The 14,124-nt window shown below is 56.3% G+C and overlaps 1 protein-coding gene and 1 pseudogene across 1 annotated transcript; one reads left to right on the forward strand and one right to left on the reverse strand.

The window, feature by feature from the left end:
- LOC140845432 (uncharacterized) overlaps positions 1-14,124 on the forward strand; it is a 47,887-nt pseudogene that overhangs the window by 17,567 nt on the left and 16,196 nt on the right.
- On the reverse strand, positions 8,053-12,577 carry LOC140845682 (ral-GDS-related protein-like). Its single transcript, XM_073220402.1, has 9 exons — positions 12,418-12,577; positions 11,445-11,660; positions 11,004-11,107; positions 10,449-10,518; positions 9,653-9,718; positions 9,239-9,310; positions 8,895-9,016; positions 8,676-8,786; positions 8,053-8,311 (listed from the first exon to the last, which is right to left on the reverse strand). Exons 1-8 carry the CDS (start codon positions 12,565-12,567, stop codon positions 8,699-8,701), a joined length of 888 nt encoding a protein of 295 aa, XP_073076503.1. The 5' UTR covers positions 12,568-12,577; the 3' UTR covers positions 8,053-8,311; positions 8,676-8,698.

Here is a 14,124-nt window from a genome sequence, read left to right on the forward strand (position 1 = left end):
TCTAAAAGACGGTTTAAAATTTCCGTGTCGGGTCTAAGGTTGCATAGCTAAATACTCGATACGCTTGATAGCTTTCTACATTGTAATACATCTTTACGGACTAAGCCCGGTATGGGAATGAAGATTATAAGGGGATGTTTCAGCAGACGCAGAGGACGTTGGATTTGTATAGATTAAACCCGAAGTTGATACCAAGCAGACAGACATCACTGAATGTTTTCAAAATACTGGGAGTGTTTCTGACGAGGAGCTCGTGGTGTCCTGAAGGGCTAAGGCAGGTAGAGCTATTGTGGGGTATCAAAAGGCACAGTCATTGATGTATTCACACTTAGTCCTTTCAGAAATAACAAGTGTTGAAGAAATGTAAAAAGCTGTTTGACTAGTATGTTTATGGCTATAAAATTTTAGTTATAAGACACCCTGCTGGGAGGTGGGGGAAATGGGTAAGTTACTACCTTCCATGGGGACAAAATAGATAGAAAGTAAAATGGAGAAAATGTTACATCGATAGGGATGATGCCGCCTTAACGCTGAATGCTTTTTTCCCCTTACACCGCGGGAGGGTGCCTGTTGGCAGTCAGTCAGCTTCAGAATTCCTTAACTTTAGCTTGCATGCTTTCTAAGTTGCAGTTTTAAGGAAAAGATCTGAGACGTATGGTTATTGTGCCGTGTGATTCCCCTGAATAGTGGACATGTTCTTGGGTTCTGTCAGATGCTGACTGTATTCATCCAAAAATCCTACTGACTTCTTGTGATAAAATTATGGAGATACTTTACGCAAAGACAAGCCCCTGCTGGCTTTGGTTCTTAGGCCAGCCATGACTTGCGCCTGTGTGTATGTAAAAGCAGAAGAGAAAAAGGAAAACACACAGCCTCAGAAACCAGGAGCTGAGATGGATTCTTGTGCAATTGGCCACTCAGAGCCCCCAGTTAGGCCTCGTTAACACTGCCCGCCCCCATTTGTGTTTCAAATAAGCATTCCCAGAGGTCTGGGAGGAGGAGTAATGAAATCTGAGAGAGAAAATGAAGTGTGACAGTATTTCAGAATCTAAGGAAATGCACCCGCAGGTTCCTGCCCTGAGTTCTTTGTGCCCCTTAACTGTGTGAATGCACCCTGGGATTGGAAATGGGGACACCACCACACCCCCGCCCACACCCCTGGGTCACGTGCCCTAACTAAGCTTGTTTCTGGGTGGCTTCCTGGGACTTCCAGGGACTCACTTTAAAAAATGACATTGAATTTTATGAATCATACTTTCACGTCTGTGACCTGCCTTTTGCCCAGAGGCTCCCCTCTCCCGGTGTGGTGTCCCTGTTCCCGCGGGCTGGTATTCTGTTACTCTGGCCTGAAGCGAGTTAGCAGCCAGCTGAGCTGCACCAGTTACATCGCCTGGCCGCTGACAGGAGCATAGTGACGTGTTGGAGCATGTTTATTGTGCATACGAACTGGAATGGCACTAGGACCGTGTGCCTGTGTTGGCTTAAACACTGGGATTTTATGCCCCTTCCGCCTTCCATCAGCTGGTAGCTGTTGGATTTTACAGTTATGCATTCGGGCTACAAATAGAGTAATAGTATTTTTGTTTGGCCAGATGTGGTGTGTGACCTTTGACATGGTGCTTGGCTGTGCCTGAGGATTTGATTCCTTCAGTTTAGGTGAAATTCCCTGCTTTGCTTCCTCTGATAGGGGAATACGCACTTTGGCTCTTTCCACTAGAGGTGGAGGAAGACAGGAAGAGTACAACTGGAACACACAGAGGGTATTCATTATTTTACTGGGTGTGATTCAGTTGGCGGGCTTTTCGTGGGAGTGTGAGCCTCCTGCGGCCGTTAGTTCTGCATACTGAGAAAGCGCTCTAATCACACTCAGTTTTCTTTGCTCTGTATCTAATTTTTGACCAGTCTGGGAGGACGAGTCCCTGCCTTTTCGTGGTGCCTTTGGTGCCGGGGTTCTTGTTCATCGAGCCAAAGAATGAACTTTGCAAACACTCAAGGTAGGAGAACAAGGTTAAAGGCTTTAATTTAGAATCAAAGTGAGAGGACAGAGCTCCTAGCTCACGCCAGCAGGGGACCTTAGAGTCGTGGTTGGCTCGTTGTCTAGGGGATGTACGCGCAGTTGAGGATTTTCAGGAATGGGGGTAAAGGGCTACGGGTGCAGACTTGTTAAGTGGTCCCAGAATGCTCATTTTTGATGAGTAACAGAAGAAATTTGCTGCTGTGATTCTTTCTCAGGATAGCAGTGTCCCTCTGGGAGCATGTCAATTAAGACCGCCTGGCCTGCGCCCAAGGTGGGCTGGGTGGTTGCCTGTTTGCTAAAGTGTGTTAAGAATCTTACTTCTTAAACGTTTTGAGATGTTTCTAGCCTGGCTTGTTTACTAAATCTTTTGCTCAGGTTGCGGATTATTTGGTTAGGATCAGAGAAGGAAACACAGCATATAGGTACAGTTACAAATAAGCTGGGCCTTTTGGCAAGCTAAGGTAAATTTTAGTGCCATGATCTAACTGATACAGAGAAGTCCCAGGTTATGCTGAGAGACTCTTCTTCATCTGCAGAACACGCAGACATTCCAGGCCGAGTCGCTCCTGGCCTTTTGAGCTTGAACTGATTTCACGGAAGAATGTCTATATTCTACTCTGGTATGTTCACCCTGGAGAGTCAGTGTGACTGACTGCGTAATGCTTATCACAGAGTTTCGCTAGGGACTCCTTCGCACATTGTTACGTTGTTCTGACTGTAATGATCTTGCTCTGCTTTTTCTCTGGAGGCCCTCACCCTACTCTGCCTAAACCCACGGTCCCTTGTCTCACCAACACCAAATTCAGAAAGGTGCTCTTACCTCTAAGTAACTCTTGTTATTTTCCAGAGGCCCCCTGGAACATGCCAGAGGAATTTTTTCTCCTCATTAGGGAAAATTTGGCTAATTTGGCTTACATTTATCTCAGCTGTAATTACCTGGAAAGCACTGTCAAAGGAATAATGCTAAACTTTATTCAGTATTTTACATTACAGATATTTCCAAATATCCTTATATCCACTGTCTTATTGTAGATCCACTTCTCCTCAGCTCTTTAACCATTGTAAATGGCAAGTCTTTTGTTATTTATAGTTTATTACTCCTAAACTGGCAAAGAACTAGATGCCAGCAGCGGTGCTTATCTGGGGGCGAGGTCGTGTCTGTTACAGGTCCTCGTTGGCTCCCCACACAGCTGGTCAGACGTCATCATACAGCGGTCAGCTCCCAAAATGAGGGTAAAAACCCCCCTTCAGAAGTCTGCCTCCCTCAGCACCCAACATCACCTACAACTTCAGTTAAAGAGAGAAGGGTGCAGCTCCCAGCTATGCCCAGTGTTTTGCCCTGAGGATTTTCCAATCTTACCACCTTTCTTCCTGTTTGCTGGTTCTGTGATCTTTCTCCTTCCTTCTCAAACCAAATTTTTTCTGAAACTTCTCTACAGTGTTGTTTCGGAAGAAATATCTTACGTTATAAAAAATGGCGTGAGTTCCTCAAAATATATTACCTGAGCTGGGACCGTGCCGGCTGGCAAGGGATCCCTAAAGCAGGTACTGGGCACGGAGGCCGCGGAGGCATAAGCAGCCAAGGAGACAGAAAACCGATGCCGCCTCTCACCCACATACCTCACTTCGCCCTGATTGGCCCCGGAGGATGGCTGGCTAGCCAGAGACGGGTAAGATTCCTCAAGGGAGGAACAACCTAAGACAGGCACAGTCGCAGAGGGGCCATCAGGAGAGAACTTGGGGGCCAACAGAGGTGAGGCGCAGATCCTCACCGCCCCCCGCCTCTGCAGAGGCCTGAATCTTCACCATCTCCGAGCAAAGTCTCCTCCTCCCATGGCTGCGTCGCTGCCCAGGCTCAGCTTGAGACAGGGACCCTGGGCTTAGACACAATAGGGTGAGGGTGGGGGCCTCTGGAAAAAGCAAGGCAGGGTAATTACAGTCAGAGCAGTGTGACTACGTGCAAGGAAAGCCCCTATCAGAACTCTGTGTTAAGCATTATGCACAGTGAGATCAGTAATATTCCCCAGGTGAAGGAAAGTAGTCTGTGTTTTTATTGTGCTAATTGTTTGTAATCGTGTGTAAGATTTACTTTAGCATGCTAAAAGGCCCAGGTTGTTTTTCTAACTTTAAACCTATATGCTGTTTTTCCTCCTTCATCCCGTAATCAAGTAATTTGCGAACTGGACAGTTCACTTAGCAAGCTAGCCCAGCCATAAACAACAGCATAGTAAAGACAAGAAAGATTCTATCTTAAAGCTAAGATTGCATTTTAAAACCCAGGAAGTTAAGAAGTAAGATTTTTAATGTCCTGCCAGTGGGTTTCAGCCCTGGGCAAGGTTCACTATGGATTCAATGTGACCAAAGAAATGACAGTAAAATGTTCTTGGGGTGAAGGGGTTATACCCAACTTTCAATCATTAACATCCTAACATTTCAATCACTAACATCCCATCCATTCAGAGCGAGTCTGCATGCAGCAAGTCCTCTGGGACTCTGCCTACACAGCCATCCCACACAGACATCCTCTGGGGCTCTGACCTCAGTGCTGCCACCACTCCAGCCTCTGCTCTGCTCTCCTGCAGCCTCGCAGCTGTGTCACCGTGTCACCCAGAGCACTGGGTGGAAGCTCTTTCTATAGAGTCAATAGCAACATATTGCCCAAACACGTGTAGTGAGCTAGCTGACAAGGCCCAGGTGAGAATCCTGGCCACAGGAACTTCCATTTTATCCACACTTAACATACTCTTTAGCGAACATACAATAACTCAGCCCACCTTAGAGGTAAGGAAGGCAGTCTTAATTGATATGCTCCCACATGCATCCCACATGCATCCCACATGCTTCCGAGCAGTGCATTTCTTGTGTTAAGCTAATTTTGCAGAATTACCCAGAGGACTGATAAGAAACTTCATGTCTCATCAAAGAAAAACATCTTGAGACCACTTAACAAGTCCACACCCCTAGCCCTTTGTCACATTCCTGAAAAATCCATAAAAGGGGGAACCGGCAACCTTTCAGTGTGCCTCTCTCTCTGAGGTAGCCCACACTACTGTGTTCCTGCCCTTCAATTCTTGGTTGCGGCAGGGACAAGAACCGAGGAGAAGACACAACGCCCTCCTAACAGGAGTCCCAGGCCAGGGGAGGGATGGGGAAAGGAGACGGCTGGGAGGGCAGGGGGAGAGGGGTGCCCCAAGCATGGGAACACAGAGCTTGGAGAGTGCAGAAGGGAAGCCTGGAGGAAGAACAAGGAGAGAATGGCAGCAGCTGGGGAGGGAAGCCACGGAGCCTCAGTGGTAGTGACACAGGGACTGTGGGTGCAGACCGAGTAGGGGGGGCCTCCGGAATAAAACCCCTACTGAAACTCCATATGAAACAATTAAGCAAAGTCAGTCACATTAATTCTCTAAAGTGATATAAGCATTCTTCTGTGAGATTGATGAAAACTAAAAGCCCAGGTGTAACTTGGCCTGAAATGTTTGAATATCCCCCAGATAGGAAAATACCTCAGCATAGCCCTTGTCTTCATTGTGTCAGTTAAATGACACTATTGTAAAATTTACTTTAGCCTGCTAAAAGGCCCAGCTTATTTTCTTTAACTTTACCCAGATGCTGCTTTTCTTCCTCTAGCCCTAATCAAACAATTTGCATCCTAGGCAAGTAATAATGGCAAGTGAGCCCAGTCACAAACAACATAGTAAAAACAGAAAAGATTCCATCTTCAAGATAAGATTGCATTTTAAAACCCAAGAAGTCAAAAAATGGGTATCTTAACATAGCGGACAATGACTCAGCTACCTTGGGAGCAGGACCAGGCAGTCTTGATTGATATGCTCGCAAACCAAGAAGCTGCTGTTCTGGGAAAGAATCAGAGCAGTAAATTTCTTGTGTTAACTCTGCAAAATAATCTGGAAGACTGATAAGAAATTAACTGTCTCTTCAAAAATAAGCATTTGGGGGCCATTTAGCCGGTCTGCATCCCTACCCTTTGTCTCTCAACCACCTGTAAATCCCCTACACGACGCAGAAACCCAGGGCTGTCTTGAGCCCTCCGGGCAGGTGCAAGCCAGGAGCTCTGCCTGCCTGCTTCATCTCTAAATAAAAGCCTCGCACTTGCTCTCCTACCTTTAGTGTTTCCTAAGTTCGTTATTCGACTCCGTGAACAAGAAATCCAGCATTAGCTTCTCTGAGGAGCCCGAAGACGGGGAGTCCCCAGAGCCCCGTGCCTGGGCACAGAGTCGCGCACCTGGTGCATTGCAGCCCACAGTCAGGGTGGCCACACAGCCATGTGAGCCTGGTGTTCCAGCAGCAGCAGTCCAGGGCGTGGCATGCTCTGGGCACCTGCACACACCGGGGCAGGACGGACTGCTGGCTGCAGTGACCACCCAGCAGTCCCAGGCCTACTGCTTTGTTTCTGGGCCCAGAAGTTCATCTCTCTAGGGTTGAAGCTGGTGGGCCGTGCAGGAAGACAGGTCTGACCTGGGCCACCGCCCTGCCAGAGGCCCATCTGCCCTCCTTCTGCCCAAACCTCCCTCCCTATGTGGCTGGGGAGCCTGAGGTCATCCCTGGGACCACCGTGCAGGCAGATGGCTCTGAGGGTGCTGTGGGCAGGGCCAGGAGGAGGAGGGTGGCCTGGGTGTCCCAATTTTACCTCCTGTCTCCTGGTCACCTGAGGCTGTCAGTAGGGCCCACTTCCGCTTCCCCAGTCCCCAGTCTGGGTCTCCACCTGCAGCATAAGACCTGGAGACTGTCTCCAGTCTGGAGCCCCCCAAGGGGGTGTTTGTGCTGATCCTGCAGCTCCCCTGCAGGCCAGGCCTCCCATCCTGGGAGGGAGAACACATCCTGAGAGCCCTGGGGGAGCGTTATGGGGGGAATCAGAGCCCAGTGCCTCCGCTCAGCCTCCCCAGCCTTTTGTCACAGACGTCAGGCCACTCAGCCAGGAGCCAGGAGCGGGATACCAGGGGCCTCACACCAGCCTGGCCTGGGGATGGATGGCTGAGGGGCACCATGGAGGAGGACTGGGGACCTGGGAGCTTTGGTGGGTGCTCTGAGGTGTGAAGCATGGAGAAATTGGGCTCAGAGAAAGGCCCCCAATGGAAGGAGTGCACATCTTGGAGGTGCTTTGAGACCAAGTTCAACATTTTTTGGAAAGGAATTTCTTGGAATGTGTGGGGCAGCTGTGTGTCATTAAATGGGACAGTGCTAGACTGGCGCCCTGCAGCCCTGGGACCTGACCTACTTGGGTTACGACATCTGCAGTGGTGTTCAAGACGTGAAGAGACACCCCGGGGCATCTACTGAGTAGATTTTGGTGTCTGATCATAACCTATAGGGGTCAGGAAGGAAGGTCCAGTTTCTGTTTGAACAGCCCTCCCCAGTCCTGCCAAGGTGTGCCGCCCTGGGGCTTGGAGCGCCCCGCTCTTCCTGAGCACCTTACAGGGGGAGGACAGAGGACGGAGGAAAACCTGCGTAGGTCAGGGACCCCTTCGTCATAGAGTTTGAGGGCTGGGGGTGGGGTGGGCTGGGGCACACGATGTCTGCAGGAGGGGCAGAGCTTTGAGAAGAAAGAGCAGTGTGGTGGCAATCCGTTCAGCATTTATTACATTCAGCACACGGATGACCCCAACCCCCAGTCCCCATAAACCTCAGACACAACACCCAGAGCACACTGCGCCTGGGGAGGCTATTTCTCAGGGATGAGGGGAGCGAGTTGCACAGGGGCTCCGCTGGGAGCATGTCCCGGGACCCTGCGACGGCCGGTCACCCCTGCAGCCTCGGATGCCTCCGCTGGGCACCCAGGGGGCGGTGGTCCCATGCAGCACTGCATCATCTCTGTGTCCATCCTGGGAAAGGCTGGCCATGGTGAGGACGGGCCCCAGCTCTTCCTGGACCGTTGTGGCTATGACTCGGTGACTGATGGCACCCAGGCAGCAGTTGGTGTCACGGCGGGAGGCCACCTACTCGAAGGGGAAATCCCTCCACACGGTGGGGTGGCTCGCCTTTGTCCAGCGGGCCACGAGCAGAGGGTAGGACACAGCACGAAGGCGGCCAGGTTGGCAGTGGCTACGTACAGGCCCTTGAGGATGCAGCGGCATCCTGGGGAGATGCCGAAGTCGGCCGATGGAGGAGGTGCCAGAGCACCTGCCCCAGCAGAGGCTCAGGATGAGCAGTGGGAGGAGGAGGAGCAGCAGGCAGGCTGGGGTCCTGGGGCGCCAGGTGCCGCCTGCCCGAAGGGGAAGAAGGTCTCCTCCACATGCAGCCAGGACACCAGCAGGGCCGAGGGCCCGATGACAGCAGCTACAGGGCCACGCGGGTGAGCAGAAGAGGCAGGTTATCCCGGGTTCCCCCCATTATCCTGCTTCCACCCCGTCCCCACTGCCCTCTGGGCTCTGCGCCCTGTGCGGAGGGTCCTGTCAATCACCAGCACCCAGGGAGTCCCTGTCACAGGAAGGCTCCTGAGCGTCACCTACTTACAGAGGAGAAGGCTGGGTCCCAGAGGGGGAGGGGACCACCCTTCAGTCTGACAGGACCGGTCAGCCGTGGAGCTGGGACCCCAGCCCCATCAGTCTTTAGGACGCTCCCACACCCAACATGGCCCAAAGCATCCCTGAGGCTGAGGAGCAGCCCACCCCCTGCCGATCGCCCCAGCCCAGAAGCTCACCTGGCCCTGGCCGGCCTGTAAGTTTACATCTTGTGGGACCTGAAGAACTGCAACAGTCCCTTTCTGCCGGCCCCCTGGCCTTGGGGCTCCAGCTGGCAGGACAGGCTGTAGCTGCAGGACAGAGGGACACCTGTGAGCCTCTGGAGCCACATGTCAGGGGGCCCTTCTCCCAGAGCCTGCCGGCAGCTGCAGCCCACGCCTGACTCCGGCCGGCCTCACCTCTGCTCCTCGTCCAGGGGCTCCATGGCCTGGGCAAAGGACATGAAGTGCTCGTCCCTCTCCAGGTCATACACCCCGGCCATGTGCTTGTGCACCATGATCTCGTCCTGGAGGGTAGCGACCTGGGGCAGAGGAAGGACAGGATGCAGACTGGGGGGGTGAGGAGTGGGGCACGGGATGGTGCTGGATCTTTGCTCACACGGGAACCCACTCTCAGGAAAGGTGGGGGACAGAGGGGTGGCCCGGTGCTGAGAGGTCCGGGCTCCTCACTGGGGGCTCTCTCCTCTCTGAAGCTCACCATCCTGCCTCCCTCCCCCCCCTCGGTTCCCTCTGGGCTCACTCACGTCCTCATTATGCTCCAGGAGTTTCTCTTTAGGCAGGTCAGCCAGAAACAATCCAAGGTAGGGGACCATGCCCTGTGCCACCGGGGTGAGGAGGTGATGAGTCCCCACCTGCCCCAGGGGCACCCACAGAGCCTCCCCTGAACCCCACACCGCAGCCCCCAGCTCCCTTGGACCACCCTGTGCTGACTCCCCACCTCCTTTCGCCCAGCTCTCCCCTCCTGGTCCCTCCCAGGGCTGGCTTTTGGCCATTCCCAGGCCCTGTGGGCCCTGCACCTGTCCTCCAACTTCCCCCTGTACCCAGCTGCTCTCACCCTCCTTCTGGTCACCCCAGTGTCGGCAGCTCAGGACTGGTGGCACCAGGAGCAGGTGCAGGGTCGCCCCCACCGCCCGTGACCCCCGGCACGCCTCTCTCACCTTCCTCTTCCTCTCCTCGGGTCCCATGCGGTCCCGCTGCCTTGCCCTCAATATGGACTCCAGCTCCTGCAAGGCCCAGGACACTCAGGTGCTCCTGCTCCCCTCCCACGTGCCTCCCACAGCCAGACCGTGGTGGATGGATGCCCTGCCCGAGCCCCCTGGCACCTATGCTGTCCCCACCTCCGCAGGCTCTCAGCATAGAGCGACCCCAGCTCCAACACACACAAACTCATGGGGGTCTTTGGGCCACGGCCGCCACCCTGAGAGGGTCAGGGGAGGTCCCTCTGCCTCCCAGGGTGCCCTGAGCACTCACTGTCACCCGGCTATCATCACGGCTCCCCTCACATGACCAGGTGGGGGGTGGGGCACACAGCTGAAGCGCGTCTTGGGCTCCCTGGACCCTGCTCACCAGGGAGGCCCACGCCCCAGGGTGACGGCAACCCTCCATGTGCACAAGAGGAGCACGAGGTCACAGAGGGGCAGTGACAAGCTCAGGGATCCCAGGGGAGAAGCCGACCTTGCTCAGTCACAGGCCCCACCCCTGCTGCCGACCCCAGGCCAGCTCCAGCCCTGACGGGGGCCTGTCCTCTGGGTCCTCACTGGATGCCAGGCCCCCAGTCAAGTGGAGCCAGGGAGGGAGACAGACAAGACCCTTGGGGCCTGGGAGACCCTACTTTCACCATCAGCTTCCCCCTCTCACCCCGCACACCTGGAGTCCTCCCCCAAGTTGTGCCACAGCAAGGCAGAGGACTTGCCCCGAGGACCCCTCCCTTCCAGACCTCCAGCCCCCATTTACCTTGAGGAGACGCTTCCTGGTAACCCACTTGACCTTCCTTGTCAGGTTTTTATACATCCTGGTGCTCCTCCTAAGGGGAGGGGAGAGGAGTAGGGAGATACATGGCCAGCAGGTGGAGAGCCTCGGGGCCGACCCGTTTTCCTGGAGATCCTAGAAGGTCCACTAGCCTGCAGGAGGCTTTCCACCACGGCCCTGAGCCCTGGGGAATCTGTGGCCTGTGGAGGGGCTCCATGTTTCCACCCAGGGCCTCCATTCCCAGTTCTCCCGGGGGTGAATCTGCTTTGGGCGAGGTCGCTGTCCTTGGGGCAGAGATCTCCTGCTGCAGAGCACAAGCTCCAGATCTCCAATGGGCTTCACCCCACACCTGACATTGGAGGAAACTGATTCCTGCAGAGGTACCCCTGGCCTAACCCACTGGGGTCCCCAAGAGCCCGCCATCCCTGCCCCTAGGCTCTGCCACCTCCCAGGAAGTCCCAGCCCACTGAGCGACACTGCAAGATGTGGGGGTGTCCCTGTCCACTCAGGTGCCCCGGTCCCAGGGACAGGACTACCCACCAGGAAACATATCCCCAGGTCCTTTCCAGGCGACCTAAGGCACGACTCTGCAGGGCCAAGAGAATGGCACGAAGGGCCGCGAAATTCCTGAGCACGTGACACTCCTGGGAGGGAAGACAGAGCTGAGAGCGTGGCCTGCTTCTCTGCTTCTGTCCCCCCATGAACTCCTGACCTTAAGGAGACAGACACTCAGGGAGCCCAGCCCACCTGGTACCTGCTGTGCAGCCCTCCTGAGTGGAGGACTGTAGCTCAACCCAAGGAAGGGGCCAGGGATGGCTGTCCCACCCCCGGGGCCTGCAAGTCCATGTCCGCATGCCCCTGGCAGGAGGGGCCCAGGGACGGTGCAGGGCAGACCGTAGGAACCCATCCTGAGAGCTGGCCAAGGAGGGGAGCAGGTACCAGGATGCCAAGATGGACCCAGGGGGCCGTCCCATGACTCACCTTGGCCACCCGGATCCAGAACTCCACCACTTGGGCCCTGTCCTGGGCTGTCATGCTTGGGGTCCTGAGGCAGGTAGTGGTGACCAGCTCTACCAAGGTGTCAAATTCCCTCAGGACCCTATGCATGGTGGGGGCCAGGCGCTCAATGTCTCCCGTCTGTGACTGCTTCCGTAGGTAGGCCTTGCATTCAAAATAGTTTATCCTGCTGTACAGCGTCTGTGGATCAGAAGGGAGGGAGGGTCATCCAGCTGTGCCCCTGGTGCCCCTGTTCCCAGGCAGGGTCACCTGTCAGACCTGGAGCCCAGGCAGCTGGGGACGTGCTGTGAGCCTCGTGGCCGTGCAGGCCTCGGACACCGTCCAAGGAGGCGCCGAGGACTGGATGCACAGGACCCCATAGTGGTGGGGAGCGGAGGGGCTCTGCTCGCAGGCACCCTCACTCACCTCCTCCCTGCCACACAAGGCAGCTCACGCTTGCCCATCCTAGGGCATCTGCCTCCCATTCTGCCACCCCGTGGATCCCGCTGCCCACTCAGGTGCAGTTTCACCCTAAACAACTCCACCCAGGGCCTTTGTTGGTGTCTGTCTCGCATGCAGTCAGATCCATGGCAGTGGGCTCTGAAGTGCAGAGGCCATGGAAGCCTGCCAGGCCAATGGCCCGAGGACCTAAGGCCCTGGCAGCACCTCCCTGAGCACCCCTCCCCTGCCTTGCCCCTCCCAGCCCACCAGGCCCTGCCCCCTTTCCCTCTGCTCCAAATCATTGGTCTGCAAGGACCCCTAAGTGCCAGCCCTACTGTCCCCCTGTAGACAGTGAGGGCTTGGGGGTGAGGAGAGTCTCTCGCGGCACATGGTGAGTCCAGGGGGAAGTTGGAACGTGGGCCGAGATCACAGGAGTCCACGTCAGGGGCGGCAGGTCAGGGGCAGCCCGTGACACAGGGCAGGCCCACCCCCAAACCCGAGACCCCGCTCCGCTCACCGCAAAGGCCAGGGTCAGCTGCTCGGCCACCAGGCAGAAGGGAAACACCAGGATGTTCCGCTCCTCCTTTCTCGTCACATCCCGGGTGCTCGCAGCACAGGGGTGGGCAGGCTCCAGGCCCGGGTCTGGCTCTACTAGGCCCGGTGCCATTGCTGCAGGTGCCATGGGCCCCAAGCCCGACGGCTCATGGGGCTCCAGCTCCGGGACAAGCTCCATGGCTGAGGCCACTGCTGGGACATCCTCCAGCTCTGCTGAGGCTGAGGCAGGTGACACCTCCCGTCGCTCCAGCACAGGGGTCTCAGGGAGCTCCTGGACGGGCTCTAGGCACGAAGCCGGCCCTCCCCGTGTCTCTGGAGCCACCTGCATCTGCCGTGGGTCTGGAGCAGGACACAGAGAAAGGGTCACCCCGGGGCTGATTCCCCGCACCTTACAATGACAGAAGAGCCCTCACTGCCTTGAAGGGAACCCCAGTCCGGGAAGCCCACCCTAGACGGTCCCCTGGCCACAGCCCCTCACCTTCCAGCTCTACCACCGTGGGCCCCAGGTGCTCCTCCTGGACCAAGTGGTGGAGGACTTGGCCCTCCAGGGTGGATGAAGGCTGGCTGGCATTGATGGTGCAGGGCACATGCTCGGGCTCCCAGGCAGGGCGCCTATCCCGTCCCATCCTGGGGCTGGGGGAACGCCGGGGGGTTGTCAGAGTGAGAAGCTTGGTCTTTCCAGCCACACTGCCCTCCGGGTCCACCCTTGTGTGGGCCTGGCCGCTGTGCACTCCCCTGCCTGTCCAGGCACCTGCCCCTCCCCCTCCTGACCCTGCGTGTCTGTCCTGGGACCCCATCCACTCCCATCCTCCCAAATAGGAAGTCCCCAGTCGTTAGCCTGCCAGTGGGAATCTGAAGATGAGTGACCTGCTGGGCTCTGCTGTGGGCTCATGGGGCTCCAGCTCAGAGGCTGGCTCTGAGGCTGAGGCCACTGCTGGGACATCCTCCAGCTCTGCAGGGGCTGAGGCAGGTGACACCTCCCGTCGCTCCAGCACAGGGGTCTCAGGGAGCTCCGGGACGGGCTCTAGGCACGAAGCCGGCCCTCCCCGTGTCTCTGGAGCCGGCTGCGTCTGCCGTGGGTCTGGAGCAGGACACAGAGAAAGGGTCACCCCGGGGCTGATTCCCCGCACCTTACAATGACAGAAGAGCCCTCACTGCCTTGAAGGGAACCCCAGTCCGGGAAGCCCACCCTAGATGGTCCCCTGGCCGCAGCCCCTCACCTTCCAGCTCTGCCACCGTGGATCCCAGGTGCTCCTCCTGGACCAAGTGGTGGAGGACTTGGCCCTCCAGGGTGGATGAAGGCTGGCTGGCATTGATGGTGCAGGGCACATGCTCGGGCTCCCAGGCAGGGCGCCTATCCCGTCCCATCCTGGGGCTGGGGGAACGCCGGGGGGTGGCAGAGTGAGAAGCCTGGTCTTTCCAGCCACACTGCCCTCCGGGTCCACCCCTTTGTGGGCCTGGCCGCTGTGCACTCCCCTGCCTGTCCAGGCACCTGCCCCTCCCCCTCCTGACCCTGCGTGTCTGTCCTGGGACCCCATCCTCTCCCATCCTCCCGAATAGGAAGTCCCCAGTCATTATCCTGCCAATGGGAATCTGAAGATGAGTGACCTGCTGGGCCCTGCTGTGGGCTCATGGGGCTCTAGCTCGGGGGCTGGCTCTGAGGCTGAGG

This window comes from Manis javanica, chromosome 13, assembly GCF_040802235.1.
Source record: "Manis javanica isolate MJ-LG chromosome 13, MJ_LKY, whole genome shotgun sequence".
Lineage (NCBI taxonomy): Eukaryota > Metazoa > Chordata > Mammalia > Pholidota > Manidae > Manis > Manis javanica.

Bases quoted from the DNA above. Each gene is read 5' to 3' on its own strand.
- LOC140845682 (XM_073220402.1), bottom strand. From the start codon at position 12,567: ATGGCACCGGGCCTAGTAGAGCCAGACCCGGGCCTGGAGCCTGCCCAC. The intron at 9,719-10,448 runs GTAAATGGGGGC...TGGGCCTTGCAG, and splicing joins CCAGGAAGCGTCTCCTCAAG to GAGCTGGAGTCCATATTGAG. The intron at 9,017-9,238 runs GTGAGTGAGCCC...CCTCTGCCCCAG, and splicing joins TCCTGGAGCATAATGAGGAC to GTCGCTACCCTCCAGGACGA.